The 26,578-nt window shown below is 36.2% G+C and overlaps 15 protein-coding genes and 2 non-coding genes across 17 annotated transcripts; 9 read left to right on the forward strand and 8 right to left on the reverse strand. All coding sequences in view use genetic code 12, as the record gives it.

Moving 5' to 3' along the window:
• Positions 1-186: 186 nt before the first annotated feature.
• Positions 187-3,924, reverse strand: DEHA2D18150g (DEHA2D18150p; the record flags this gene model as incomplete). Its single annotated transcript, XM_002770297.1, has 1 exon — positions 187-3,924. One exon carries the CDS (start codon positions 3,922-3,924, stop codon positions 187-189), a length of 3,738 nt encoding a protein of 1,245 aa, XP_002770343.1.
• Positions 3,925-4,305: 381 nt separating this feature from the next.
• DEHA2D18172g (DEHA2D18172p) lies at positions 4,306-4,821 on the reverse strand (the record flags this gene model as incomplete). Its single annotated transcript, XM_002770298.1, has 1 exon — positions 4,306-4,821. The coding sequence occupies one exon, from the start codon at positions 4,819-4,821 to the stop codon at positions 4,306-4,308; it is 516 nt and encodes a 171-aa protein (XP_002770344.1).
• Positions 4,822-5,021: 200 nt separating this feature from the next.
• On the forward strand, positions 5,022-6,044 carry DEHA2D18194g (DEHA2D18194p; the record flags this gene model as incomplete). The annotated part of the gene is made up of 1 exon (XM_002770299.1): positions 5,022-6,044. The coding sequence occupies one exon, from the start codon at positions 5,022-5,024 to the stop codon at positions 6,042-6,044; it is 1,023 nt and encodes a 340-aa protein (XP_002770345.1).
• A 63-nt stretch (positions 6,045-6,107) lies between these two features.
• On the reverse strand, positions 6,108-7,700 carry DEHA2D18216g (DEHA2D18216p; the record flags this gene model as incomplete). Its single annotated transcript, XM_002770300.1, has 1 exon — positions 6,108-7,700. One exon carries the CDS (start codon positions 7,698-7,700, stop codon positions 6,108-6,110), a length of 1,593 nt encoding a protein of 530 aa, XP_002770346.1.
• A 344-nt stretch (positions 7,701-8,044) lies between these two features.
• DEHA2D18238g (DEHA2D18238p) lies at positions 8,045-8,335 on the forward strand (the record flags this gene model as incomplete). The annotated part of the gene is made up of 1 exon (XM_459279.1): positions 8,045-8,335. One exon carries the CDS (start codon positions 8,045-8,047, stop codon positions 8,333-8,335), a length of 291 nt encoding a protein of 96 aa, XP_459279.1.
• Positions 8,336-9,264: 929 nt separating this feature from the next.
• DEHA2D18260r lies at positions 9,265-9,336 on the forward strand. Its single transcript has one exon. It is a non-coding gene; the product is annotated as a tRNA-Asp (tRNA).
• A 275-nt stretch (positions 9,337-9,611) lies between these two features.
• Positions 9,612-9,866, forward strand: DEHA2D18282g (DEHA2D18282p; the record flags this gene model as incomplete). The annotated part of the gene is made up of 1 exon (XM_459280.1): positions 9,612-9,866. One exon carries the CDS (start codon positions 9,612-9,614, stop codon positions 9,864-9,866), a length of 255 nt encoding a protein of 84 aa, XP_459280.1.
• A 389-nt stretch (positions 9,867-10,255) lies between these two features.
• Positions 10,256-11,037, forward strand: DEHA2D18304g (DEHA2D18304p; the record flags this gene model as incomplete). Its single annotated transcript, XM_459281.1, has 2 exons — positions 10,256-10,318; positions 10,795-11,037. The coding sequence occupies 2 exons, from the start codon at positions 10,256-10,258 to the stop codon at positions 11,035-11,037; spliced, it is 306 nt and encodes a 101-aa protein (XP_459281.1).
• Positions 11,038-11,553: 516 nt separating this feature from the next.
• On the forward strand, positions 11,554-15,444 carry DEHA2D18326g (DEHA2D18326p; the record flags this gene model as incomplete). The annotated part of the gene is made up of 1 exon (XM_002770301.1): positions 11,554-15,444. The coding sequence occupies one exon, from the start codon at positions 11,554-11,556 to the stop codon at positions 15,442-15,444; it is 3,891 nt and encodes a 1,296-aa protein (XP_002770347.1).
• Positions 15,445-15,793: 349 nt separating this feature from the next.
• On the reverse strand, positions 15,794-17,791 carry DEHA2D18348g (DEHA2D18348p; the record flags this gene model as incomplete). Its single annotated transcript, XM_002770302.1, has 1 exon — positions 15,794-17,791. The coding sequence occupies one exon, from the start codon at positions 17,789-17,791 to the stop codon at positions 15,794-15,796; it is 1,998 nt and encodes a 665-aa protein (XP_002770348.1).
• Positions 17,792-18,266: 475 nt separating this feature from the next.
• On the reverse strand, positions 18,267-19,382 carry DEHA2D18370g (DEHA2D18370p; the record flags this gene model as incomplete). The annotated part of the gene is made up of 1 exon (XM_002770303.1): positions 18,267-19,382. One exon carries the CDS (start codon positions 19,380-19,382, stop codon positions 18,267-18,269), a length of 1,116 nt encoding a protein of 371 aa, XP_002770349.1.
• A 1,572-nt stretch (positions 19,383-20,954) lies between these two features.
• Positions 20,955-21,302, reverse strand: DEHA2D18392g (DEHA2D18392p; the record flags this gene model as incomplete). Its single annotated transcript, XM_002770304.1, has 1 exon — positions 20,955-21,302. The coding sequence occupies one exon, from the start codon at positions 21,300-21,302 to the stop codon at positions 20,955-20,957; it is 348 nt and encodes a 115-aa protein (XP_002770350.1).
• A 340-nt stretch (positions 21,303-21,642) lies between these two features.
• On the forward strand, positions 21,643-22,269 carry DEHA2D18414g (DEHA2D18414p; the record flags this gene model as incomplete). Its single annotated transcript, XM_002770305.1, has 1 exon — positions 21,643-22,269. The coding sequence occupies one exon, from the start codon at positions 21,643-21,645 to the stop codon at positions 22,267-22,269; it is 627 nt and encodes a 208-aa protein (XP_002770351.1).
• A 26-nt stretch (positions 22,270-22,295) lies between these two features.
• Positions 22,296-23,174, reverse strand: DEHA2D18436g (DEHA2D18436p; the record flags this gene model as incomplete). The annotated part of the gene is made up of 1 exon (XM_459287.1): positions 22,296-23,174. One exon carries the CDS (start codon positions 23,172-23,174, stop codon positions 22,296-22,298), a length of 879 nt encoding a protein of 292 aa, XP_459287.1.
• A 505-nt stretch (positions 23,175-23,679) lies between these two features.
• On the forward strand, positions 23,680-23,750 carry DEHA2D18458r. Its single transcript has one exon. It is a non-coding gene; the product is annotated as a tRNA-Gly (tRNA).
• Positions 23,751-23,919: 169 nt separating this feature from the next.
• DEHA2D18480g (DEHA2D18480p) lies at positions 23,920-25,131 on the forward strand (the record flags this gene model as incomplete). Its single annotated transcript, XM_459288.1, has 1 exon — positions 23,920-25,131. The coding sequence occupies one exon, from the start codon at positions 23,920-23,922 to the stop codon at positions 25,129-25,131; it is 1,212 nt and encodes a 403-aa protein (XP_459288.1).
• A 107-nt stretch (positions 25,132-25,238) lies between these two features.
• Positions 25,239-26,258, reverse strand: DEHA2D18502g (DEHA2D18502p; the record flags this gene model as incomplete). The annotated part of the gene is made up of 1 exon (XM_002770306.1): positions 25,239-26,258. One exon carries the CDS (start codon positions 26,256-26,258, stop codon positions 25,239-25,241), a length of 1,020 nt encoding a protein of 339 aa, XP_002770352.1.
• Between the last annotated feature and the right edge of the window lie 320 nt (positions 26,259-26,578).

Raw genomic sequence — 26,578 nt, forward strand, 5'->3', positions numbered from 1 at the left:
CATACTAGCATTTAATTGTACATATTCCTGATTTGGAATGCACAAATAGCATTGCACCATTTCCAGAGCACGATTAGGAAGACTTGCACGTCTGTAATAATCGATATAGACTTGAATTTTCTGTCAAATAAAAATGATCAATACAGTCATAAGAAAGTTATTTTATTTATCTAGAAAGTTATCTATTTAATGTAAATAATCATAGAACAATTTTTGGTAGTTTGTAAGCATCAATTCAGTAACATCGTTTCTATAACCCATATGGATCATTTCTTTTTCACCAGTTTCATCTCTTACTAGTGTTGGTGCAAAAACGACTGACAAATTCTTGAAATTCATTCTGTTAACCAAAGCGTAGGAGTTAATCAAGTCCAAATGTTTACAGATCAAAAACAATACATGCTTATTAGTCGGTGGTAATTTATTAATAACCTTCAGCTTCAATTCGTTAATTCTTTTATCCTGCTTGTTTGCCGATATCGACAGAGCCACCTTAATAAACTCATCATAATAGGCATATGGGAGTAGGGGATCTGGTAACTTACGCAAATAGCGCTTCAACGCAGAGGTTACAGCGTTTACATCACCGCCAATGGCATCTTCTAACTTGCGCATTTGCTTTTCATCCTTAGTTGAATTAGGCGGCAAGTCAGCAAAAGCATTCTCAATCGCAACAATTGCCGAATTACCACCTGAAATACGATATATCCCTTCAACATCTAATCCTCTCTTCTCCACTTCTGCAATACATTTTGTGATAATGAGTGGCACTTTTTCATTCTCATATTCCGCCCGTTTCTGAATAGATGAATTAAAAAGGGGAGCAGAGTCAATTTCCGTTAACAGGATCGGATCATTAGTTTCATGATTACCATTAGGTGAATTGTGAGCACTATTTCCAGCTAAGAATGAGTCAAGAATATTAGTTGATCTAGACTTTGTCATGAATGAACTTATTCCCTTCTTGTTGTTTCCTTCGGTTGTTAACGAATCGTTACTATTGGTATTGTTATTGGCATTATTATTGTTATTAATACCATTAACATTCACATAATTCTTGCTATTAGGTGGTCGAATTGCTTGTGACGAATAAGTTTGGCTTAATTTTGGATTAGCATTATTCCAGTTTTGAGACGGTTGATTTCCCTGTCCGTGAACAGGACTTGTATATTGATTCTGATTATTATTTTGAATCTGATGCTGAGTTGAAGTTGAATTTTGCAGTCCGTACAGATTATTAGTATTGTGAGACGAAACCAAATTGGGAGCTATCTTTGGTCTTCTCCAGAATTTCAATCTAGTCGCCTTTTGGGTTTCTGTATGTTCTTCCGAGTAATTATTTTCATTATATGGGGCTCCAGCTATTAATGACGATGATGAATTTTGAGAGGGAAGGGAAGCAGGCGTGTTACCAACAGTTGTGCCACCAATAGAATTCGTGTAAGCTGTGTCATTAGACGGCATTTTGCTAATTACCGATGAATTATTAACAGACATTTCCAATTTATGATTTTGTTCAGATAAACTCTGGTTTACTTCTAATAGATCTTTCTTACGTTTTTCTAAGGCAATGATTTCTTCTGTTAAACGATCATGATTAGATGACTCCACGCTTATGTTATTTTGTAAATTCCTTAATTGTTCGCTTAATTTCTCATTTTCGTTCTTCAAAGCCTTATTCTCGTTAAATAAGACTTGCTTTTGAGAATCTAATTGGTAAACTTCCGATTTTAAAGATCTCATGTCTAAGTCATTCTTTACTATATCATTACTATATCTGTTATCCAAAACAGAAGAAAACGGAGTGTCCGAAGTGGATCTATTATGTTCTCTAATAAACCCATTATTCGTCTGAAATTGGTGATTTGACAGAGATGTACGTGGTAAGGGAGGTGTGACGAATGCAGATCCTCCATTTGAAATAGACCCTACGGACCCATGGCGTGGTTTCTCAGGGTTGACTAGTGGCTCATCTTTATTGCTGGACTTGAAAAACCCAAATTTTTGAGAAATACCACCATTACCACCTGATACAGACCTCTTGTGTTTCAAACTAAGTTTTGGAGTTCTTATCAAAGATGATTTTCTAGATAACTCTATTTTACTCTCTGGGGTATCTTTATCCACATTTGTTGGAGTTTCAAGATTAGTTACAGCTGGAGTTGCTGGCGATTTTTGATTAGGAGTCTGAGATTGAGGAGGTATTGATCTGTCGAGTTGATTTTCGTTATTCAGGTTGAAATACCTAATTTCATCTTTGGATTCATCATAATCTACACCAGCTAATCCCAATCCCTTTGGTGTTATTTCTATCTTATTGCTGAATTTAGCTGAATCCAGTACTGTTGGCGTTTCATATACTTTGTCCTTCTTGACTGGGCTTGATGGTATCACTGGCAATGGTAATTTTGGGGGTGGAGATGTAGTATTTGTATTTGATGAAGACAACCCCATTTTCTTTGGCGTCCTAATTACGTCATATCCGTCTTCTCTGTTATCCTCATTATCCAAAAATATTCCTGAATTGTCTTGCGAATAATCATTTGTTTCAACAACTCTTGCTTGTCTATTTGCCTTCGCAAACGGTGAAGGACAACCAGATCTTACCTTTGATTCATCTACGGGTGCAGATAGCGTTGGTCTACTATCATCATATTCTGACATCATATCATACGTAGGTGAACCAATCGACGAGTGATATTCCCTAGATGGATTAAGAAATTCTTCATTCTGTAAGTTATTGGGTGATAAGATAAGGAGGTTTTTTCCCTTAAAGTTGGCTTTTGACACTGAAGTTGGCGATTGTGCTCTGTATTCACCGTTCAGATCCTTATCCTTAGATTGTGGTGTAAATGTGGCCGCTGGTTGTAATTGATTATGTCTTGGGGTCGATGGTTCAGAGGAATCAATAATATCGAGTCTAATCCCATTGGCCATATCCTTAACTGGCGACAGGTTGTCGTTTGCCGATGATGTTGGTGGCGTACTGATCTGCTCATAACTTTGATCTTGATTGGTCTGTGAGTGTGTTACATTATTCTTCTTTAATTCATCATCGCTGTCATTCACCTCTTCAATAGAGTAATCATTTTCAATATCGTTAGGGTTAGAGATTGCATTAGCGTACTCGCTTGTTGGAGTTGAAAATCTCGAAGTCATTGTGGAAGGAAGTGAAGTATCTGTTTTTGTAGAATTAAAGGATTCTCTAGCAAACAAACTAGGTTGACTTGGCGGATTGCTTGGAGGGGGAGGCAAAACCTTATCTTTTGTTGATAAACTAGAATTCGACTTATTTCGTTGAGTGAAAACATCACTGACATTGTCAATACTATCCCTCGCGCTCGGCGAATTACTTAAAACAGATGTAGATGAATTGGAACGCTCCTGAAGATGACGGAGCACATCGTATGCTTGCGGTGGTGTTTGCTGGTGTTCAATCCCGTTTCTCTCTTCAATTTCCTTTTGTTGTTGTAGTTGTGCAATCTGTTTCCTTTTTAAATCATACTTTTTCTTCTTTGCAATCAACTTCTCATGACAGCTCATGCAAAACAATCCTTTCGATGTTCTCGCATACCTCAAGTCCTCAATCTTCAATTTACACGAACGACACTTGAAACAAGATGAGCAGTATGCCTGATCGCCAGTAAGAATAGCCAAATCATCGATCTTCTTGCCACACTGTTTACAGTTGTACGAACAGTTTGAGCAAATCAAATTTCCATTTCCTAAAACCAAAAAGTTAGAATTACATCCCAATGACGAATTGCATTTGGAACATTTGAAACAGTTTATGTGCCACCTATCATCACCCAACTCATACGCATGTCCTTCATAAATCGGCAAGTTGCACTTTTTGCACGGCTGTAAGTTATTCTCATCTATATCTGTTATTTCCTGCGTGCTTTGCAATGTAGTATCCGGCATTTTTTCTTTTAAAGTATAAAATGATTATACGACCACAGCGTCTAGACGTGTCCTATAGGTATTATCTCGAAATACAAAAAAAAAATTGAATAACACAGGAATTAACTTAAACGAATGTTGCCTTTCCTAATAATATACCCTCGGATCAAGGTAATAAAGCGGTAGAAAGTGTTCTACTTGGTATATTAATAAATGATCTAATATTTATGGAGAAATCATTTGAAGTTATTATTATAGTCAGAAATGGGAAATGCTCATGCGCCATGTTACACAAAACTCGCCGGAACTAGACAAGCTGCAAACAACCATCTACATTTCGGATTAAAACAACTCTATGTAGCTATTGTTTTAAAGAATTTGGTCGGGAATTTAATTCTGTATCTACAAAATAGGCAAAAATTGGGGATAGAATAATATAGGAAGATCTTTAAATGACATTAAATAGGAATGTAGGCGAGAGGAGATCAGAATTAAATACAAATAGGTATAATCGGACATAATCACCAAATATTTGTGGAGAAGAACTCTTATTATTCGTTCTTCCGAAGTATTATTTATAGCTAGCTTTTGTATATATAGTAGTGTTTTAGTGGGTGTATAGCTGGTAAGGATATAATCCTTGTTGTGATGTTCTGGACTAAGTTGCACGTATTTAGCGGTTTCAAGCGTGGAATTGCCCGGGTGATCTTCACTCAATATGGGAAGACACAAACTCATAATGCATGCAAAAGAAAAGCATGTTTCAAGGCACATATGGGACATATGGGTTATATTAATGGTTTCATCGAGATCAAATTGTGATATAGAATCGTGATTTTTTTTAGTTCTAGAGATACGAAATTGTGAAAAATGGGGTACTGAGTATTCACACACTGCCAATATATATGCCATATTCATGATTATTGGTGGGGTTTAAGCTATACATATAATGGATATGATATATAAAGAGGGAACGCAAAGTGACACTTAAGATTTTTCCATTTATTATGGTTATTAAGAAATTTGATATTCACAGCCGGCCAACATACCAAAAAATGAAATTAATATTTAAGTCTCTAAATTGTATCCTATGGAAATAATGTTTCAATTTGCACACAATGAGGTATATATCTATACTACTTGTTTGTTTTCTTGCTTTTACCTATGGGTATAATGCTGAATATCAAACTGAAAAAATACCAGAAGATTACAAAATGTTGGTTGAATATGCTCATATTGCAGCCATTTCTTACTGCCTCAAGAAAGAATCGTCTACGGGGTTGCTTGGGGACGATAAAACCAATTGCTTGTTGGAAATTTGCAATGCTAAGCCTTACGAGAGTATAGAGATTAAAGCGAGGTTTAAATTCAATACCTGGGGTGAAGCGTGTTCCGGCTACTATGCGATAGATCATGACAGCAGAAGAATACTTTTAGTATTTAGAGGTACCGCATCAAGAAAAGATTGGTTACGGAATATGGATATATATCCAGTGAAATACAGTCCAATATTTAACGATGGTATACCCTTGACAAAGAGACTGCCAAACATTGAATGTAACAACTGCAAAGTACATCGGGGATATTACAGGACTTTGAAGAAACATTGTGCTGCGATTATTCAAGGTGTATTGGATTTGCATAGTGAATATTCGGATTATAAACTAGTTGTAGTTGGACATTCATTAGGAGGTGCATTGGCAGTATTAAGCGGCATTGAGTTGCAATTGATGGGCCATCATCCGTTGGTTGTGTCATACGCTAGTCCAAAAGTGGGTAATAGAGATATGGCAGAATACATTGATAGAATATTCTACACTTCTGAGGTTGCAAAATATATCTATGAAAATAGGAATCTTAGCACAGGCTACATTAGGGTTGTACATAAAGGAGATATGATTCCCAAATTACCACCTACCACAATTTATCAACACTGCGGTTTTGAATATACAATTAACAAAAAATACTATCCCCATACTTCTGATGATGTTGAGCCGAAAGGTATCTCAGTTCTCGATGACCAATATGGTGAAGACCAAGTAAGTATGGCCAAATTTAGTTATAACAAATTGTGGTCAGATAATGTTGGCAAATATGAGCATAATAATTATTTTATAGGGATTACAACATGCCAGATATAGCACTATATTAAATATTTCTTCTTAATATATTTTATAATTATATTCACTGTATATGATTCTATTCTATTTACAAGCAATTTTGAGCATTTCGGCGGTATTAGAAAGCTTATCCCTTGATTTCCCTAATTCAGAACCTTTCTTCAATTCCACTTGCTCTAATTTTAACCAACTTTCCCAGCTTATAGCTGGTATAGTTTTTAACTTTTCTTCTAATACAGTAGAGTCAGATGATGGATTAGTATGAATAGTGTTTGATAAATCTTCTAAAACATTGTCTGCAGTTTCGAATGATTCCATCATTGTAGTAGCAATAACACCCTTAGGTCCATTTTTAATCCATCCTGAAGTATACCATCCTCTTTTATAGACTAAATTATGCAGTTCTTCTCCAGATGCTGAAGTTGATAGAATACGTCCTTCTTTATTCAATAACCTATTACGATGGGTATCAAAAGAAATTTCAGCTTCTTCGAATCCAACAAGAGGTGATCCTTTATAGCCTATGGACATAATAACTAATTCATTTTTTATAGATTCAATTTCTCCATCGATAGGTTTAATTTGAATTTTATTGGTCAACAGGTCATGAATTAATTCATTTTTTTGAAATGTGGTTGTGGAAAGTAAGTCAGGAGAATTTTCATTTATTTTGAATTCAATTGGAGTTCTCAAGTATTGCAACGACCAAGTCTTCATTGAATTATCCACTTCAGGTGACTGCTTAGAGTATTTCTCTAACAATCCTACACGCCTTTTATCAATTCTTCCTAAACCTTTAACCATGGGTTGAATACTCTCCATAACGGTATTTTCAATTGGTAAAAATCTCACCTTTTGATCCTTGGATAACTCTAGTAATTCTCTAATTTCTTTATTGGAAAATGCAGATTCAAGTATCCCACGTCTTGCAACAATATTAACATTCTTAACGTTACTTCTGAACAACGAGTCTAAAGCTTCCTTAGATATATCAGTTGAAGACCAATGTTTTTCTGGTTCTGCCAACAATATCCTAGCTACATCCAATGCAACATTCCCATTTCCAATAATTGTAACATCCTCAATCTTATCCAATTGCGGTGGTGTAAACTGAGCACCTACAGAATGATAGTCAGGATGTCCATTATACCAGTGAACAAATTCACGAGCCGAAATAACACCAGGGAGTTGAGAACCAGGTATATCCAACTGATTATCATCCGAAGTACAGCCGTATGACAATATAATTGAATGATAATTGGATTCTAGGTCAGTAAGCGTAATGTCTTTGCCGATATTAATGTTACCAAAGAATCTAACTTCATGATTATTACTTTCTCTATTACTATCCTTTTCAGGAGGATAGTCTTCCATTATATTATTAAGATAATTCTCGCAATTCTTCACTTCCGGGTGATCAGGAGCAACACCATATCTACTTAATCCATATGGTGCTGGTAGACGTTCAAAAAAGTCAATCTTCAATTTGAACTGTTCCAGTGGCGCTGCCTTGTGAAGTAAATGATGGGCAGTATAAAAACCGGCTGGACCAGTTCCAACTATGGCGATTTTATAAGATGGCACAGTTGGATTGAAATTTCTGAAAGATACAGAAAAACATCTTTTAGAGATAACCCCATAGTTATGCGTAGCAAAAATGGACCTAGTTATATTCATATGAATTATGAATATTCAGTTACCGAAGCTGATTATAAGTATGTTACGATCTAGTGATGAAAATCACAGTCTGACTTACAAATAATCGAAATTGTATATTTTTGGTTACGATGTTCAAAAACCCACTAATCAAGCTATATGCTTTTTCTCGGTTATGTTGTGCATACAGCTGCTCAAGCTGAAATGTTCCCTTTTTCAAAAATGAACACAATACCGATTTATCAAAAACACGAACCAGCACAGTCCAATCGCAACTAACAAAACCTGTAGGACGTTGCATCAAACTAAAGTCATCACTTGGCTACGAATACCCTTTGAACTCTTTCTGTTTCTTTCTTCCATCGATGATATACCTATATTTTCTATTATTGATATCAACAGTTAGAGCAGAGTATATTATGAAGCCTGTGCACCCGCATGAATATTTGAATAATTACTACATAGAGTGCTTAGATGAAGTAACAGCTTTGTGTATTGTTGACGCATATAGTAATGATACAGTCGTAGTACAGGATATGTCGAACACCCCTGAAGAAGCAAAGTATTTGCGAAAGATATTCGAAGCATGTAAAGTCACTAGGCCATCTACTAACGCAATACTATATAAGTGGCATGGAGCTGACAAGATGGTATAGCGATCCTCCAAAAATTAGTATAATTGATACGGAATCCAAGTCAGAACAGATAAAAGCAAATAAATAGTATAAAAGAATGAATATTAAAATTAAATTAAATGAAATATAACGTAAAATAATAAATTATACCATATAGATATATGATTAGTTCTGAGATGCAGGTTAGGCAGTAATGAACGTTCTTAGTTTGACAGCAAGGTCCAGTATAGCTACCATTACAATTGAAAGCGAAGCCCAGTATAAGACTCGTGAACCTCTACTTATAGAGTAGGAACTTCATCTGGATGGGACCGCCGAAATCGTCTCAGGGGAAGTTCCGAAACCAGGTTCCAACAGGATTAGACAAGATCAAAACAGGATCATAGACAGGATATAGAACAACAAGGAAAACGTGAGCCATACAACAGACACTGTTAATTGGTCTTCTGAACACCTAGTCAATCCTCTCAACAATTAGGGATGTTTCTCAGCTAAAAATACTTCGATACTCAATTTACATTAATACACATTTAATAGGGTTATTCTCCTTCATTAAACACGAATAATGCCACTCGCAAAAGTATTTACTCAAAACAGAACTTTGGAAATTATGGTCTTCCTTAGTTTAATATGATTATCTAATTTGTACAAAGTAAATATAAAACAGCAGTATAGAACGATATATGCAAGGAAACTGGAGAGCTATATAGCAATTACTTATCTCTGCATATTATATGTATCTTCTATAGACCAAATAGAAACTAGCTTGTTATTCTTAGCTAACTTACTAACTTTAACCTCCTATATTTAGTTCGTAATGCCTTTCCCCGTTCCGTCTATCTCAAGACTCAGGGGATATTGACGCCAATTTTTGCGACAATAAAGTATGAATACTGACATATATATAATAAATATATGTATACTTGTGCGTTTTAACATATAAAAAAACATCCGTGATAGTTTAGTGGCTAGAATTACCGTTTGTCGCATGGTAGACCGGGGTTCAATTCCCCGTCGCGGAGAATTTTTTTGTATCATGAATGTACCATACTCAGATATCACCATCAGTAACTATGTATAATTAGGAGCACCAGTCAATTACAGTAGCACTCCATTCAAAATGTAGTACAGGAGAGGATCATATGTAAAAATACAGCGTATCATAAATACTATTTCGTTACTATGTAGAAAAACAAGATATAGTGTTTCGCACGACTCATACTGCGACATTAATATCGTAAGAAAATTCGATGTTGTAGACTACGTACCTATACGTACAGTTGAATAGTATTATATAATGTCATCAATAAAGAAGGAATCGTCCTCTGGTTCAGAAAATACAGGCCCTTCTGTGTTTTTAAGCGAGATTATTGGGAGCTCTGTGACTGTTAGATTGCACAATGGTGTTGAATACTTGGGAAATTTACAAAGTATAGATGGATACATGAATATTGTATTAGATGAAACCAAGGAATTTGTCGGCGGTGATCAAGCCAGGAATTACGGTGATGTATTCATAAGAGGTAATAATGGTAAGTGCTTTCTCTATTAGTTTTGCTGTACTTTATTACAGTTTCAATCTGAATGTATTTTAGATACGTTACAAATTGAGTACGTCAAAATTACAAAATTTTATTTTTTGTATAAAATTCATACTAACAACGTTCTAGTGTTATATATTAGTGAAGCCTAGAGTTATGAGTGTATTTGTATAGTATAGTAATAGTAATAGTAATATTTCCAATTGATTGTAAAAGTTTGCGCACGTGATCCAACTCAACCAACCGCACAAGCAATCGCAACGTTTTCGCGGAATTGTTGTGCCACGATTTAACGAATAGGAATTCGTCTTGCACTTGGCCGAATACCAAACCGAACTGAAAAAACAGATTCATCAATAACTGCATCTTTACGTTAATTTAATTAAATCAATTATCCATAATGTCATTCATCGCTAGAAGACAATTATCTACATTAATCCCACCAAAGATTGCTTCTGCTAAGGTATGTAAAATTTTTTGAATCACCGGTTGATAGCTTGAGAATTTTTAAACAGAAGGAGGGCATTGAATTTGAAGTAATTACAGAAAGACTGAATTGAATAAATTGTACTATGACTTATCCAGGATATACATACGTGATGTTCCGTTTTAGCTGACCGGATACCAGTGAATTGAAGACCTATACTGAATTATGTGAGATAAATTAATGAATCCGAGGATAGATTGTATGGACTCGTTGGGTGAATGGTGATCGTTATTTAATGAAAAATGAAATCTCGATAAATCTATAGGGATACTTTTGCAGAGAAGAAACTCAGCATGATGGAAAAATTCAAAAATGAAAGTAACACACGGTCTGTAGAAAACAACAACAAAGTGGCATCGGGATGCCACCATAGTCTCATTTCAGCCCATCCTTCTGTACTATGGATATGCAAAAGTCAACTATAATGATACGGAATACTAACTAAACTTTAGAACATTGGTTCAAACCCAAATGCTAAGAGAATGACCGATGTCGTTTCTTTCTACAAGAAATTACCAAGTGGTCCAGCTCCAGCCTTCAAGAAGCCTACTTCTCCTCTCGGTAAGTACAAGGCTGCTTACTTCGAAGGTGATAACGCTTCCGGTAAGCCATTACTCCACTTGGCTCTTATTGTCGGTATCTTAGGTTACACTTGGGAATACCAATCTCACTTAAAGCACCACAAAGGACACTAAATCATTAGACTTTAGTTACTTATGATTACTTTGACTATATGTGTTTGTCGCCTATGGTTTGGGTCAATTTGATAACCTACATTTTTCATATTTAATGTGGCCACAATGCTACTTACATATACATATTTTCTAAATTTCTAAATAAAAAAAGATATTTTACTCTTCTGCTACTTTATCTACGTAGTACTGACGCTATGTGTCTCGTAAAACAACCCATTTTAACTCCTTATCAGCCCAAATGTTTAGTTGTAATCTACAAAATTTTAAGCAATGTAAGGGGTTATAATTTATCAACGTGTGCACGACTCTTTGCTTTTATCTACCTCATTAAAACGTAATGAACGACCAGCCTTATTCATAATTTCACTTTAGCCGCCCATTAAATTACTAAGTATAAGTGATTGACGCTATAATTATAACCATTAATCGAATTATCAGTGCTAGTATTTTTTTTTGATTAGATTGAGATACTCATATTCGAAATAACCAGAAATTTGTTGACTAGAAAATTAGCAAATGGATCCCCTGGTTAATTACGAGTATCCGGTTCCACCACAAGAATATCAACAAAAAAGATATCAGAACCCTAATCAGGTCCCAGAGATTACAAATAAAGAGCAAGTAGTACCCCAATCAGCACTTCCAGCCACACCGAGAATGTTACGAAGTGTGAGTGGTAATCAGAAGAATTCTGGGAGTGATAGTTACAGCCAGGAAGATCAACCTGCGGAGGAAAATGATCGTTCTATGACTCCTCAGCAATTGGATAAGTATCAACAGTATGTTTCGTCAGCCAATTACCAGATGGACGCGTCTCATTCTAAGAATTCCAGTTTAAACCAACCTCAGCATTCTAAACGTGGTACATCTGCAAGTCATTCAAGAACACCTAGCGTTAACAGACAGCCACAACCGCCGCCAACGCCACCGACATGGAACTCTCAGTTCCCAAATCAACCAAATCAACAACAGCCGGTTACATCTCCTCAAAGGAAACAAGAATTATTACCACCAGCTGCTATTTCATCTCCCTCCTCCAAGCCGCCGACGGTGGGCAATGCTGCCTCAGCAAACAAAACACGTCCAATGCCGCAACAACATCCTGGCCAAAATAATGAGCATGGTCACCACCATCATTCCCATCATCATAACCAACAACAACAGGCGCTGCAACAACAACAGCAACAACAGTTTCATAGAAAGTCTATTGGTGATTGGGATTTCATAAAAACCATCGGTGCTGGTTCGATGGGTAAAGTGAAACTAGCTCAGCATAATTCTACGAGTGAGATTTGCGCAGTGAAGATTGTTCCAAGAGCTGCGAAGTTGTTTCAAAGAGCCCATGCTAATGATCCACCTATCCTTAATGCGCAAGCTGCAGCTCAGAGGCAAAAAGAATTTGAAAAAGAAGTAACAAGAGATAAACGTACCATACGTGAAGGTGCACTTGGAAGATTGTTATTCCATCCTTTTATATGTAGATTATACGAAATGGTGCCTATGACCAATCATTATTATATGTTATTTGAGTATGTTGAAGGTGGTCAAATGCTAGACTATATTGTTTCACATGGTTCGTTGAAAGAGAAGAATGCAAGAAAGTTTGCTCGTGGTATAGCACTGGCCTTAGAGTACTGTCATAGTAATAATGTTGTTCATAGAGATTTAAAAATTGAAAATATTATGATTAATTCTAAAGGTGATATTAAGATTATTGATTTTGGATTATCAAATTTATATTCGCCAAAGTCTTTATTGAAGACTTATTGTGGGTCATTATACTTTGCGGCGCCTGAACTATTAAGTGCTAAACCTTATACTGGACCTGAAGTTGACGTATGGTCATTCGGTGTTGTCTTGTATGTATTAGTTTGTGGTAAGGTCCCTTTTGATGATCAATCTGTTTCAATCTTGCACGAAAAGATTAAAAGAGGTAATGTTGAATACCCAAGCTTTTTATCGAAAGAGTGCGTTTCTTTATTAAGCCGAATGTTAGTAGTTGATCCAACTAAAAGAGCATCTTTATTTGAAGTTGTACAACATCCTTGGATGAATAGGGGATACGAGGCTCCGCAATCTTGCTATCTCCCTAAGAGAAAACCTTTGGAATTACCATTAGATCCAGAAATAGTTAAAAGCATTGCATCATTTGACATTGGTACAGTTCAATCCGTTACGGAGGAAATGACTAGTATACTTACGAGCGTTGAATACCAGATGAGTTGTGAGAACTGGTATAAAATTACTGAGAAAGGTAGAAAGTATGCATCTGCACCGAATGCTCATATTTTGCCGGATCCAACTGGTGGTTTCCACCCATTAATTTCAATTTATTATTTAGTGCATGAAATGAAGATGCGTAAAAAGGCTAAGGAACATTCTGCGAAAGCCCAATTGGAACAAGCTAATTCTAAACAAGCCAGTCAACAAGGTAATCTCCAAGCGCCACGTCAAGATGAAACTTTGCAATATGAACCTGAACAACAGAAACGGGAAGAAAGATTACCTGGATTGTCGTTTCCTGAGCAAGCACATACTTCGGCTTCGCCAGCTACGTTCCAGAAAAGTTCGCCTTCTCCACCAAGAGATCAAAAGGAAGAAAGTATTCCAGAACAACAGCCACATAGTCCAAGAGAATCCATGGCTAATACAGACACATTGGATCCAAACGGTGGAAAGCCAGGAGGATTTAATTCATTGTTTAGACGATTATCTTCGAAGAAGTATAAAAATTCACCGTCGTCGCCTAACAGAAACCAGACCTCTCCAGATGCGTCTGATCATAATATTGCACCACCTCCAATACCTAGAGTATCTATTGTTCCTGATTCACAAGAACATATACCATCACCCTCTTCAAACAAATCCCATAAAAATGATCCTATGGTTCGTCGTGGTGTAAGTATGAAGGTAACTGCGAAAGAAAAATCTTCCTCTTCCAAAGTTGACTTGCATTCATCAACCTCAAATACTCCGAAACCACAACCAGAAGTATCAACGCAGCCTACTAAAACTTCCCATAATCGTTCGTCTTCGACATCAACAAATAACGCAGTCAACAAATATCGTGGATATGTTCCAGAGCAGTATTTACCACCGTTACCTAATATCAATCCTAATACGAACACTTTAGTTCCACCTGCTTCTGGATCTAACAGTCCATTGAAAGTTGCTCCAGGGGCCGAGGGAAGAAAATTGCATCCAACCGCAAGAGCTAAATCAGTAGGCGGCCATGTAAGAAAAGAATCATATGGCCGCAGTAATCGTGCCCAAAAGCAACCACATCCAACACTACCTAATGCGTTGGCTTCTCAAAATAGTGATGAGATAATAGATGAAGGCTCAACACGCGATGACGGTTTCTTCGATGATGTAACGTTGGATGAAGTTGATTATCAAGAAATTCCTCAATTAACAGAAGAGCAAATCATCGATCAATTTAACCATGCTAAGCAAAATAGTATGCCATCAATTGAATATCCAAAGACCTTGTTCTTAAAAGGGTTTTTCAGTGTACAAACTACTTCTACAAAGCCATTACCTGTTATCAGATATAACATAATAAATGTTTTGAGCAAATTGGGAGTGAAGTTTCAGGAAGTAAAGGGTGGATTTGTTTGTGCACATGCACCTTCGTTGCAAATCAAGCCCGCACAACCTGATGATATATCGACTAATACGAGTACTATGATCGATTCGCAACAGGAGGAAAAGAAATCCGAAGAGACCTCCGAAGAGCAAAGGTTATACGGTGATGCTTTTAAATCTACGTCATCATCTATTGAGAGAAATTCTGACATACCAACAAGAATCAAGACCCCGGAGCAAAATCCTGGTGAATCACAAATGAAAAGTCCAACTAGACAAGCATCATTACATCTCAATACGCAAAACCTCTCGCCTCCATCTGCTAATAGCGGCAAAACTCATAGGCCATCAAATTCTGTTGGTGGACATAGACGTAAATTTTCGATCGGTAATTCGCTTTTAGGCTCATACCGCAAAAAGAATGGATCACAGATAATGATGCCTCCGAACACGCCAGCTACAGCGAAGCTTAATAAGCTGTTGTATGGGATGGATGGTGATGAATTAGAAGATGAGGATGAAGATGAAACTTCTAAGCAATTTACTGAAGATGATTCCGTTGATTCATTAAACGGATTAATGATTGGCGGTGGTAGTGACATGTTGATTTCCTCAACGTTAGAGCATAAGGCAAAACATCAACACTCTCCAAGTTCAGGAAATTCTCATCTTGCAAAGAGATCACCTTTGAAATTCGAAATACATATTGTTAAAGTTCCTTTAGTTGGCTTGTACGGAGTTCAGTTCAAAAAGCTTTTGGGTAATACATGGAATTACAAAACCTTGGCAGGCCAAATTTTAAACGAATTGAATTTATGATTTGCATTTTTAATGATTTAGATACTGATGCTCTCGGAAGACTAATTTTATTTTTGTATTCACTAGTTATATGATATTGAATCATACTAGATCAAACACACTTTTTACACTAATTTATTTTAATACACATTTTTATACGCTCCTTTCATATAGTGAAATCTTATTTTTACGTACGTTTAATAAAAGAAATTTGATATATCTATCGTAAAACACTTCTGCTTAATACAAAATGAGAAAATAATGTTCATTTTTCGACATATCTAAACAGTTCTCAAGAGAAATTAGTTTCACGAACATTTAGTCTATATGTATGATTCCATATGTGAACAGTTGAACAATTAAACTTCTGTTAATGATTAGTACCATAATTTGCTTCATGGCTTTGCAGTTGATCAAAATTCTGGTTTGAATCTGCCTTAGGCGTATCATTTCGTTCGGTAAATTGATTGGAATTGGTATCGATAGCATTGATGGCTTGATTTGGTTCATTAATACGATTTATTTGGTCGACCTTGGTATTAAAAGTTTGTGGTACCGGAAAATTACCCAAATTTTGAACCATTTGGGTTGGTGCGTTACCATAGCTTTGAGTTGGTGCGGTATCATAACTTTGAGTTGGTACGCTACCATAGCTTTGATTTAAAACACTGTCATGGCTTTGAATTGGCATGCTACCGTAGTTTTGATTTTGCATGCTACCATAGTTTTGAGTTAGTTGAATAGGAACATTATGAAAGTTTTGATTTGGCTTTTCGTAAATACCAGATTGCACTGGCAATGAAGCTGTGTAAGAAACCGGCATTCCGCCGACAGATCTTTGATAAGATGCAGCTTGTTCTTCATTATTATTTACATGCTCTAATTGATGATCAGGTAACAAATTTGAAACATCGGGGACATTCGATATATTAGCGTGGTTTTTCTGTTCCAGTGTATAACCAACCGCAGAATCTACTTGTGTAAGAGAATGCTCACTACCAACGCTTGTTACCGTCATTTGCATTTCCTTGTTTATGTCATTATTTATCTCATTAGTCTTAGTGGCTTCAACTTCATGTTGGACCGGCGCGTCTTCTGATTTTATAATCGTCTGGGATTCGATCTCAGGGCTAGCTGTTGTCTTATTCGACTCACCTGTAAGCTTCCTCAACTTTAACCTTTCTTCTCTAGATAATGTATTTGTACTCAGCGGAATATCATGATTCGAATTGAACCCTTGATCTTTCATCATTCTTCTTCTTTCCAATCTCTTCTCGCCAGCAACCCTTAATTCTTCTTCTTCCTGAAGTTTTAATAACCTGAGTTCTTCTTGTCTTTGTTTTTCTTTAGCCTCCAACCTTGAAGATCTTTTTCTAGTCGCCAATAAGTTTGCTAATTGGAGTTCCTTCCTTCTGTTCGTTAATATCTTTCTCTTCTTGATCTCTGCATTAAAAATAGATTCAAATATCATATCGTCTGCCAAACTGGAATATAACGTTTTATATTTTTTCTGTTTCCTTTTGCCATAAATATCAAGCAAAAACGAATTGAATTCATAAATATTCTTACTAATTATTTCAAATGAGGTAGACTCAATATCAAATTGTTCGGATTCAAAGAATTCTTCAGGTACTTCCGGAGCCAATTTTCGTTTCTTTGGAATAGAAAGCTCTGGGAATTTGATAGTTCTTTTGTATAATCTTGTATGATCGAAGAGTGAAATATAATCTTCCGTAGTTCCCGCTTTTACTTCTTCAGAATAGAGCGACTGGACTCTTATTAAATCAGAGGACACGTTGTTTTTGTCTATGTAATTTCTGAAATTTTGGTATTGAGTGATATAAGAGATCAATGTAAATAATATTTCAAATTTGTCTTCAATCAACAAGTTGTCGAATTTTGGTTCAGGAGTCTCATCTTCATCATCTTCGTTACCAGCTAACGCGGTTTCAAAACCAAACCAAAGTCTAAATATCTTTTCAAAATTATTAATCGAGGAACACTTGGAATTTTGCAAGGTTGAGATCAAAGCCAACTTCAACTTATTGATAAATAAAATCGATTCATCAATTGGGGGTGGATAGACCATGTTAAGTAACTCTATTTCGAAAAGATCAACATCAAAATACTCAGATTGTAATTTTATATAACCTCTGCATTGATATAACCAGTTGACTACGTACAAATATTTATAGCTGGATCTTACTTTGTCTAGTACTTCTTCATTTGTATGTTTATTGGTCGGCATGTAAATAGGCTGGAGCTTTAGCAACGCGCTTATTTGATCTTCATTCCCGTATGAAAGAGAATTTGCTGGATGATCTGGTACACTAACATTAGGTGTATTTGATTTACTTTTAGAAACCATTTTGATTACGGCAATCTATAACATATTGTTATTGAATATTTTGGAGCATTTATTCAACGAAGAAAATACGATTCCTGTATATAATATTATCACCAGTCAACTGCTATGCCTTGACGAATCTAACGTAATATATTGTACATTTGAAGTATGGGACATATAACAGAGTAATCTATATAATTGCGGACTGATAGCTGTATTTAGACTCAACGGTGTTACCAGAAGTGTTCAACTTTCTATTTAATAGACATACAAAAAATTTGGTGTAGATATTCGTTAATCATAATATTACTTCTAAACTTCTCTTTTACTAATACACTAATATATACATATATATATATAGCCAGACCAGCCCTCAGCCAATTACCAGAATTGAATTGTAATTTCTCACCAAAATAATAAATAAATAATAAATAATAAATAGTAACAAGATCATAAAGACCATCAAATGGGAGGATCAAAGCATCAACCTAGAAATCTATTCCAAATTTAATAATTTTTTTAACCGATCATTTTGACTTTTGATCTTAACCATCTCATTAGTAATTTTGGTTAAAGCGGTGTGTTTTGATAAATTTGGTAACCCATCTTTGTTAATTTGCTTTCTTTTTGATTTTCCCTTCGAATTATCGACTTTCATGTCGGTATAATCGTTGATATTAGTAATAAGACGTAAACATCTTTCATATGCCAATTTGCACAGCTGTCTTCTCTTTTTCTCAGAAAGTGAGTGATTGAGGCGTTTTTGTTCAACCGTCAATAACGGCTTGTGGCAAGATCTCTTGCGTTTCTTCGCTCCTGGAGAACCAGCTTGAGGAGTCGATAATTCACTGCTGAAGGAATCTTGATCTAAATCTTGATCAGAAACGACGTTGAATGAAGTAGATGATTGTCTACTGTCCAAAGGGGTAGGTAATTGGCACACATCTGGAGTTGTTAAGTTTCTCAACGAAGGATGTTCGAGCGCGTCAACTAATGACTTCTTAGTATTGCTCATGGCTCCCTGGGTATTATGGCCTATCATCTGGGGGTCGCTAGGGGATATTGAATGCTGGGGTGGTGTTGGCATAGGCATAGCAGGCGCCTTCATGGTATGCAACTCAAAAACGGGGAAATCATGCTGATAGTTCGACTGACCATCGTTGTACATATGCATTGGGTTCGAAGACCCGCTCGAGTTAGCCAAGTTGTCTAAAAATTTCTCCAATGCATTGGACTCAGTGTTCGAAAAAAACTGGTCAAAATCGTCTCTGGGCTGTGACTCCATCGTCTTCGACGACTCGTGGGCGTATCCTCCTTTCATATCTTCCACCTGTTCGTACTGGCCAATCCCAGTACAATATTGCTCGTTTAACATCTGCACCTTCTGCAACTGGTCCATTACATTTAATGCCTTTTTCTGTTGTAAGGTCGAGTACATCGTGTATGTCTGCTCGAAATCCATGTCGTTAAAGTCCATATTTTTATAACTCACTTCAAATATATCACTGTCGTTATCGTCAACCTCTGGTATATCTATTTTGTCAATACCGTATATATGTTCATATGTTTTGTCGCCAATATTACCGAGCTCACCACTATTACTTTGGCTCATCTCGACATATGAAGATTTCCCTTTATATTTATATATTTTCCCGACGGTTACCTGACTTATGTAAAGACCTAAAATTAAACTCTTGTTTCCAATTTGTGCATACTACCCACTTGTGTGCTGGAATGGTTTAAACTAGTTAACATAGTTAAGAATCGCATTGGAAAAATTTTGTACAGGTTTCGACGGATTTAACGGCCTTTGTCCCCTCTGGTTAATCGGTTAACTTAGGACGGATTTAATGCATACTCTATTATTAAAAGCTAAATCTTGCGCATAATGTTGCATAATATAGGCTCTAACCGGAGTTTCTGAATTGTCTATATGCGTAATAGGGGCACTGCATGATGATCGGATTGATGGACATTGCCTAAACGGAAAATCTCACCACAGGCGACCGCGTTGAAGTGTTCTTTTACATGTCGCGCGGCCCTAAAGGAGGGACATAACCTGTAAATTGACCAAGGGCCTCGGTTGAAACCAAGAAGGATTAACTTTAGGCAATAGAAGTTACGGTAAATGTACGCGGGCTGCAAATGTCGGGCCCACGGAAGCATCAGTAGGGAATCTTCTAATACGATGAATCGAGAGGAAATTTGGGGTAATCAGAGATAGGGTTATAGCGGGTCCGAAGTAAGCAGAAGGAAGACAGATGATAATAGGCCAATTTGACTAGTTCCTAACGAATCTCGTAACAAGAATCGTTTGAAACAAGGTCAGATGGAACGTCAATCTGGCGCGATGTGTAACGTGAGGCGAAGCGGGGGATATTTTGCGGCAAAAGGGTTGAAATGTCTAATGGTGGGGGTAGGGTAGGCGAAGAGAACGTAAGCGCATCAAATAGTTTTTGTTTCTATGCAATAGCAAGGCATGAATGTTACAAATACGGCAGCAGAAGTAGGGTAAATGTGGTAGCGACGGAGTTACCTTATGGGGCTAAAATAAAGATGTAGGCAAACCGCAAAATATTGTTTTGTTGCTGACATCACCTCTAGACGATTGAAGATTGCGAACTTAGTGAAACAACTGGCCGGAGTTGATTAGATTAACCAAATAAGGATACTGCAAGCAAAGTTGGGGTACTTCTGTTCGTTTATTTTTTTGATGTAAGAACAGGCTTAGAAGGCTCGGTGCGCGATAACCTGCAAAAATATGGTATGGAAAAATTGGAGGCCTCGGTCGTTCAAATAGAATACTAGGGATCTTGATCATAATTCCTTTAGGCCGCAGAAAACTCGGGGTACATCAATTGCAGGCCTGAGTGCCACCTTCGTACAGACATCGTCCTTTCTGATTGCATGGAGATATACTGAATAGGCTTTCACTAATGTCTTTGCTGCTAGTGGGTAATGGCTGTTTATCTTGCATAAAGAAAAAAATCTCATTGGTAATTACACAAAAGTGGTCCTCGGAGTATTATGCTAGCCAATACAACACCCTCGTATGACTATAAAAGATTACAATGATTGCAATTATCTATGGTATTTAAATATACATCGTTTAGTATGTAAACTTTTAAACTATATATCCAATAATTGTTAGGACATATCTATCTATACCTATCTTCAGTTGTTTTCAAAATTTCAAATACAATGGGTCCTTTACTTCAACTTGACACAGCTTCTTAATTGCCACGTCTAGGTTATCTATCTCGTCAACAATTTTCAACTTTTCTTTATCACTCATAACCACTGGATAGTCTGTCTGATCAAAGCTGTTCTTATTCAAAAATGTAGAAACATCAATTAAATTGTCGTTTAATTCGTTGACTATAACGTTCAATTCGTTCTGGCGTTGTTGCTGTTTTAAAAGCTCTTCTTGGTAATTTTCATCGCTATATATACCATGACCTAGTAATGATGTGGTTTCATTAATTTCATCGTCATCGTAGTCACCTCTTAAACATGAAAGACAAACCCCCATGTTTGCTCATACTAACTAATTAATGGGTTCTTCTTATCGTTCGAATTTTATTCAATAAAATTTGTTTGGTAAACGCACGACAAGGGCATTAACGGCATATCAAAATCTACTTACGAGTCTACGTAAGATACCACACATAACTTCGTATATCTATACGAAAAGCCACAAAGAATCAAGTGTATATTACAGCTACTACTACTGGATAGCATTCCTAGGTTGAAATATAGAATCATATAATTCGATCCCATAATAGATACAGTTCTTCATATTTAGCACGTGACCTTATCATATATTATTCAATGTATCCCTTACTATCAATCATAGTTTGGAGTCAATAATCATGTCGAAATCGTTGTGTTGTTTAGCATTTGAATCCTTATATAACAAGTTATTTACTGACTCTCCACGTATCTCTTATGATAAGTTTAAAAGCATAATTCATTCGAATGCTGAGTTGCCTCTTAAAGCTCCACTATTCATCACATGGAATAAGAATGAACAGTTGAGAGGATGCATTGGGACTTTTCAACCATTACCGATAGAATCTGGTACAAAAAGATTTTCTCTCACATCATCATTACAAGATCCAAGATTTCCCCCAATTGGCAAACTGGAATTCAATCTGTTATCAGTTTCAGTAACACTCTTAGACAATTTTGAACCAGCTAAAGAATGGGATGACTGGACAGTAGGTGATCATGGATTGAAGGTCAACTTCAATAAGGATGGTGAAATGTACCTGGGGACTTTCTTGCCTAGTGTTGCGGTTGAACAAGAATGGGATAAAATTACCACGCTTGCCTATCTTTTAAAGAAAGCTGATTATACGGGAGTTCTGAAATCAAAGACTACCGAGTTCTATCAAACAGGTATTGATGAAGGGTGGTTGGAATTAGTTAGATACGAGGGGGTAAAGGAATGCTTAGATTACAATGAATTTATGGAACTTAGAAATTCGATTAAATAATATGGTATAGTAAATATATAAGAGATTCAAGGATAATTCTTGAAAATGTGAACTAAACTGTATAAGAAGCTGCCACTCAATACAGGGATTGTAAAATTATCATCCATACCCCATAAGTCGATAAACTCTGAGATGCTAGAAATAAATCCACACGCTATTGCGAAACAATGAATATTTAATGATGATGTTTCAGGGCTCCACATAATATCATTTGGTAAATCAACCAAATGATGATATTTGGGAATCATAAACATATACATTAAATAGCAACAACCTACCCCTGTAGCAAAACTTGCCAAGCTTCCTGCTAATGATTTGTTGGTGCTCAATTTTGGAGTATATTTTCCAAACTCTCTACCAAAAAGAGATGCAGAGGTATCACCCCAACTTAATAATAAATTGCACATTAAACATATATCCTTCGGCAATAACGAAGAAGTGATAATTATTCCAATTAGGAAGAAAAGAATTCCGTTGTAGCTGTTTTTCTCGCTTTCTCTCATCATGGAAGAATATAATTTTATCAATTTGTCGTTTACGCTTGGTACTCTAAACCTAATAAAATCTTGGAAGAAACATGTAATAGCCATTATAAGCATAGGGAAAACTAATTGACGTTGATTATATCCATTTACATACAACCAAAGAGTAAAAATACCGGTGAATGAATGAAATGTTTTCCTTGGTATTTCATGTTTCCTAATAAACGATTCTTCGTTGGCTTGTTCTTGAATAAATATACCTTCCTCATTAGCATACTCGATTATTTCTTCCCCTTCACTATCTTCTGAGTTATCAATTTCTAAATTGGTACTCTTTATATTATAGGATGTCTTCCCATGCTTCGAATATTTATGTCTAAATTGAATATCTGTTGTAACTGGTGCCACGCTAGTCGTTATCATTTTGATGTCTGGAATAATCCAATGTACCCATACTAAAAGTTATGATGTACGGGACCTTTTATACTTATAGTATTTTTCACGTTCACCTAATTGTTTCGTTTATATCTTCTGCATATGTCTATTATACTTCCTTTATCAATTGAATATCTCCGCATAGCTGCGAACTAACATACGCATTGTATTTTCGTGCACATTTTCTTCACATTTTCTTCTAATACGCTTCTAATATTCTTCTATAGAATTTACATTGTGCTATTTAGAATCCCATCCTTAAGCATATATTCTGGTGTCTGTCTTTGCCTAATAGAAATAATCGATCTGGGCTTCTATTACTTGTAGCTTTGATCATAATCTTTTATCATCAATAAAGAAAAATGTGCACGATAGGTGGGGAGCAAAATGCCAAGCACTTCAAACTTTAGCCTTGCATATGGAACATTCCTCAAAAAGGGATCAATTAGCTTGCTACAGGAGTATAACTATAGAAATATTCTAATCAAAAAGAGCGCAAATGGTTTAGTGGTAAAATCCAACGTTGCCATCGTTGGGCCCCCGGTTCGATTCCGGGTTTGCGCAATTTTTTTTCATACTCAAAAAACTTTTTTCGGATTTATGTTGCGGATAAGTGAATAGCCCCGATCGCCCCACATATTTTTCAAAATACTATATATATAGGCTTCCTAGTAATCAAATGATAGTTGGTAACGAAATGTGTTCAAGTTCTTAAGTTGTTGAGATAATTAAAATGTCAGCTGCTAGTTTATTAAAAAAGAAGGGGTCAGATATCGTTGTCTTATCAGCCTTAAGATCACCTGTTACAAGATGTGTTAAAGGCGGAAATGCTAAAATGTACCCAGAAGAGTTGTTATATCAGATCTTGAAAGGCTCTGTCGATAGATGTAATATTAACCCAGAATTGATTGATGATATCTTAATTGGTACGGTCTTGCAAACTTTAGGTGGACAGAAAGCGTCGGCTCTTGCAGTGAAATCTGCAGGTTTCCCAATCAAGACTACCGTAAATACGGTTAATCGTCAATGTGCTTCTTCTGCTCAGGCTTTATCATACAGTGCAGGCTCAATTTTGACTGGTGAAAATCAGTTTGCAATTGCAGCCGGTGTCGAATCAATGACGCATGATTATTTCCCTCACAGAGGTATCCCAACAAGGATTTATCAACCATTCAAAGATGAGGCAAGCTCAGAAGCTCAAAATGTGTTGATGCCTATGGGTATTACCAGTGAAAACGTTGCTAAAAAATTTGGTATTTCAAGGGAAGACCAGGATGCCTTTGCTCTTCAATCACACTTAAAGGCAAATAAGGCCACTGAATCTGGTCATTTCTTAAACGAGATTATACCTATTAAAGCTAGAACTAATAACGAAGATGAACCTTTAAACATAGTAGAAGTCTCGAAAGATGATGGGGTTCGCGGAGGTTCTACTTTAGAAAAATTAGCATCTTTAAAGCCAGTTTTTGCGGAAGACGGTACTACCACAGCTGGTAATTCATCTCAAATCTCCGATGGAGCATCTGCTGTCATTATTACCACAAGGGACAACGCAGAAAAGATTGGAGTTAAACCAATTGCAAGATTTGTTGGCTCGTCCGTTGCTGGTGTTCCATCTGATTTAATGGGGATTGGTCCTTCTGCAGCAGTTCCTCAATTATTAAACAGATTGAAGGTAGATATCAACGATATCGATATTTTCGAATTAAATGAAGCATTCGCCTCTCAATCTCTTTATTGTATTAACAAATTGGGTATTAATCACGATAAAGTTAACCCATATGGTGGTGCTATTGCAATTGGTCATCCATTAGGAGCTACTGGGGGAAGAGTTATTTCAACTTTATTGAATGGCTTAAGAGCGCAGAATAAAGAATTAGGGGTAATTTCCATGTGCACCTCAACCGGTCAAGGTTATGCCGCCTTGTTCGCTAATGAAGCTTAATATATATAGATAATATCATTATTACGTAAAAAAGGTAAATATATAACAATTATAGAAGATGAAAAAGAAGTTTAGTAGAAATTCAATGAGAAGTCAGCGTTAATCAATTAAACTTCACAAAGCTTAACAAGCCCGTAAAGTAAACCACCACCAACAACTGGAATAATGAAATTATCGTCAATATTAAAAATGTCAACAAATTCTGAAACACTTGCAATAACACCAGACAATAACGCATATGTATGTAAGTCTAAAACGCTTCTTTCCGGGGTCCACATAATATAACCTGGTTGGTTTTCAAAATTAGGAATAAAGTAGCCATAAACCAAATAACAACATGAAGAACCTACCAAGAAGCAGGCTAATGTTCCAGCGACTGACTTACCTGGAACAATTTGCGGAGTATATTTACCAAATTGACGGCCAATAGTTGATGCTGCTGTGTCGGCCCAACTTAACAATAGTATTCCCATAAAAAGGATATCTCTAGGAGCTAAAAGAAAGAGTATTATAACACCAGCTAAATACCATAAAGTCCCGTTATAAGAGTTGACTTCATTATCTCTAATTATGAACCACCATCTAGCTACTATTTTCTTGTTTAATTCTGGATCACGGAAACGGATAATATCGTTTATAAGAATAATAACAAACAATGCCATCAGCGGCGCAACAAATTGTTGTTGTGGAACACCTAAGCCAAACATCACTAACGTAATAAAACCTATGGAGCAGTGTAAGATTTTTCTTGGTATCTCATGTTTAATAAGAAACTTACGAAATTCAGATACTTCTGGCTTTTCTTCCTTGATACTTTCTTGGTTTTCCGATTCGATATTCTCTGTTTTGGTGGTAATTTCTTCACTTTCAATTTCAACTTCAGTATCATCAAGATCAAAATCTTTCTCATCTATATCTTCCTCAAATACTTCATCTTCATCTTCACTAATTGCTGAAGTCGCTGTTTCGTCAAAAAGATACGTTGTGTCTTCTTCCTCTACATATGAATCATCCACATCATACGTTAAGATCGTTTTCCTCAACACCGATTTTGGTGTTCTTGCCCTCACATTTTTGTGAATACGGGGCGTATTAGGTGTGCGTGGAACTTGCGTTTCGGAGGTCATTATATATGAAGTCTATCTATTATGGGTATTTTTTTCACGTCCGGAAGAAAAAAAAAAGACTAGTAGAACTTCAGTTCATCGGCCTTCTCAATTAACCGAACTTTTTTTTTATATAATTGTTTATAATCAAGAGGGAGATTTTGTGTCATAATACGTTGTCAACGTGTTTTCAATAGTTATAAAATACATGAATATATATATATCATTACTATAGGCGTACTTGTACATCGATATGGTCTTAATATGGGAAGTCCAGCTTGGTTTTTGAATTGTCAGAATTGAGCTGAATAATAATCAGTCATTCTCTACTTTAGATAATT

This window comes from Debaryomyces hansenii (assembly GCF_000006445.2).
Source record: "Debaryomyces hansenii CBS767 chromosome A complete sequence".
NCBI lineage: Eukaryota > Fungi > Ascomycota > Pichiomycetes > Serinales > Debaryomycetaceae > Debaryomyces > Debaryomyces hansenii.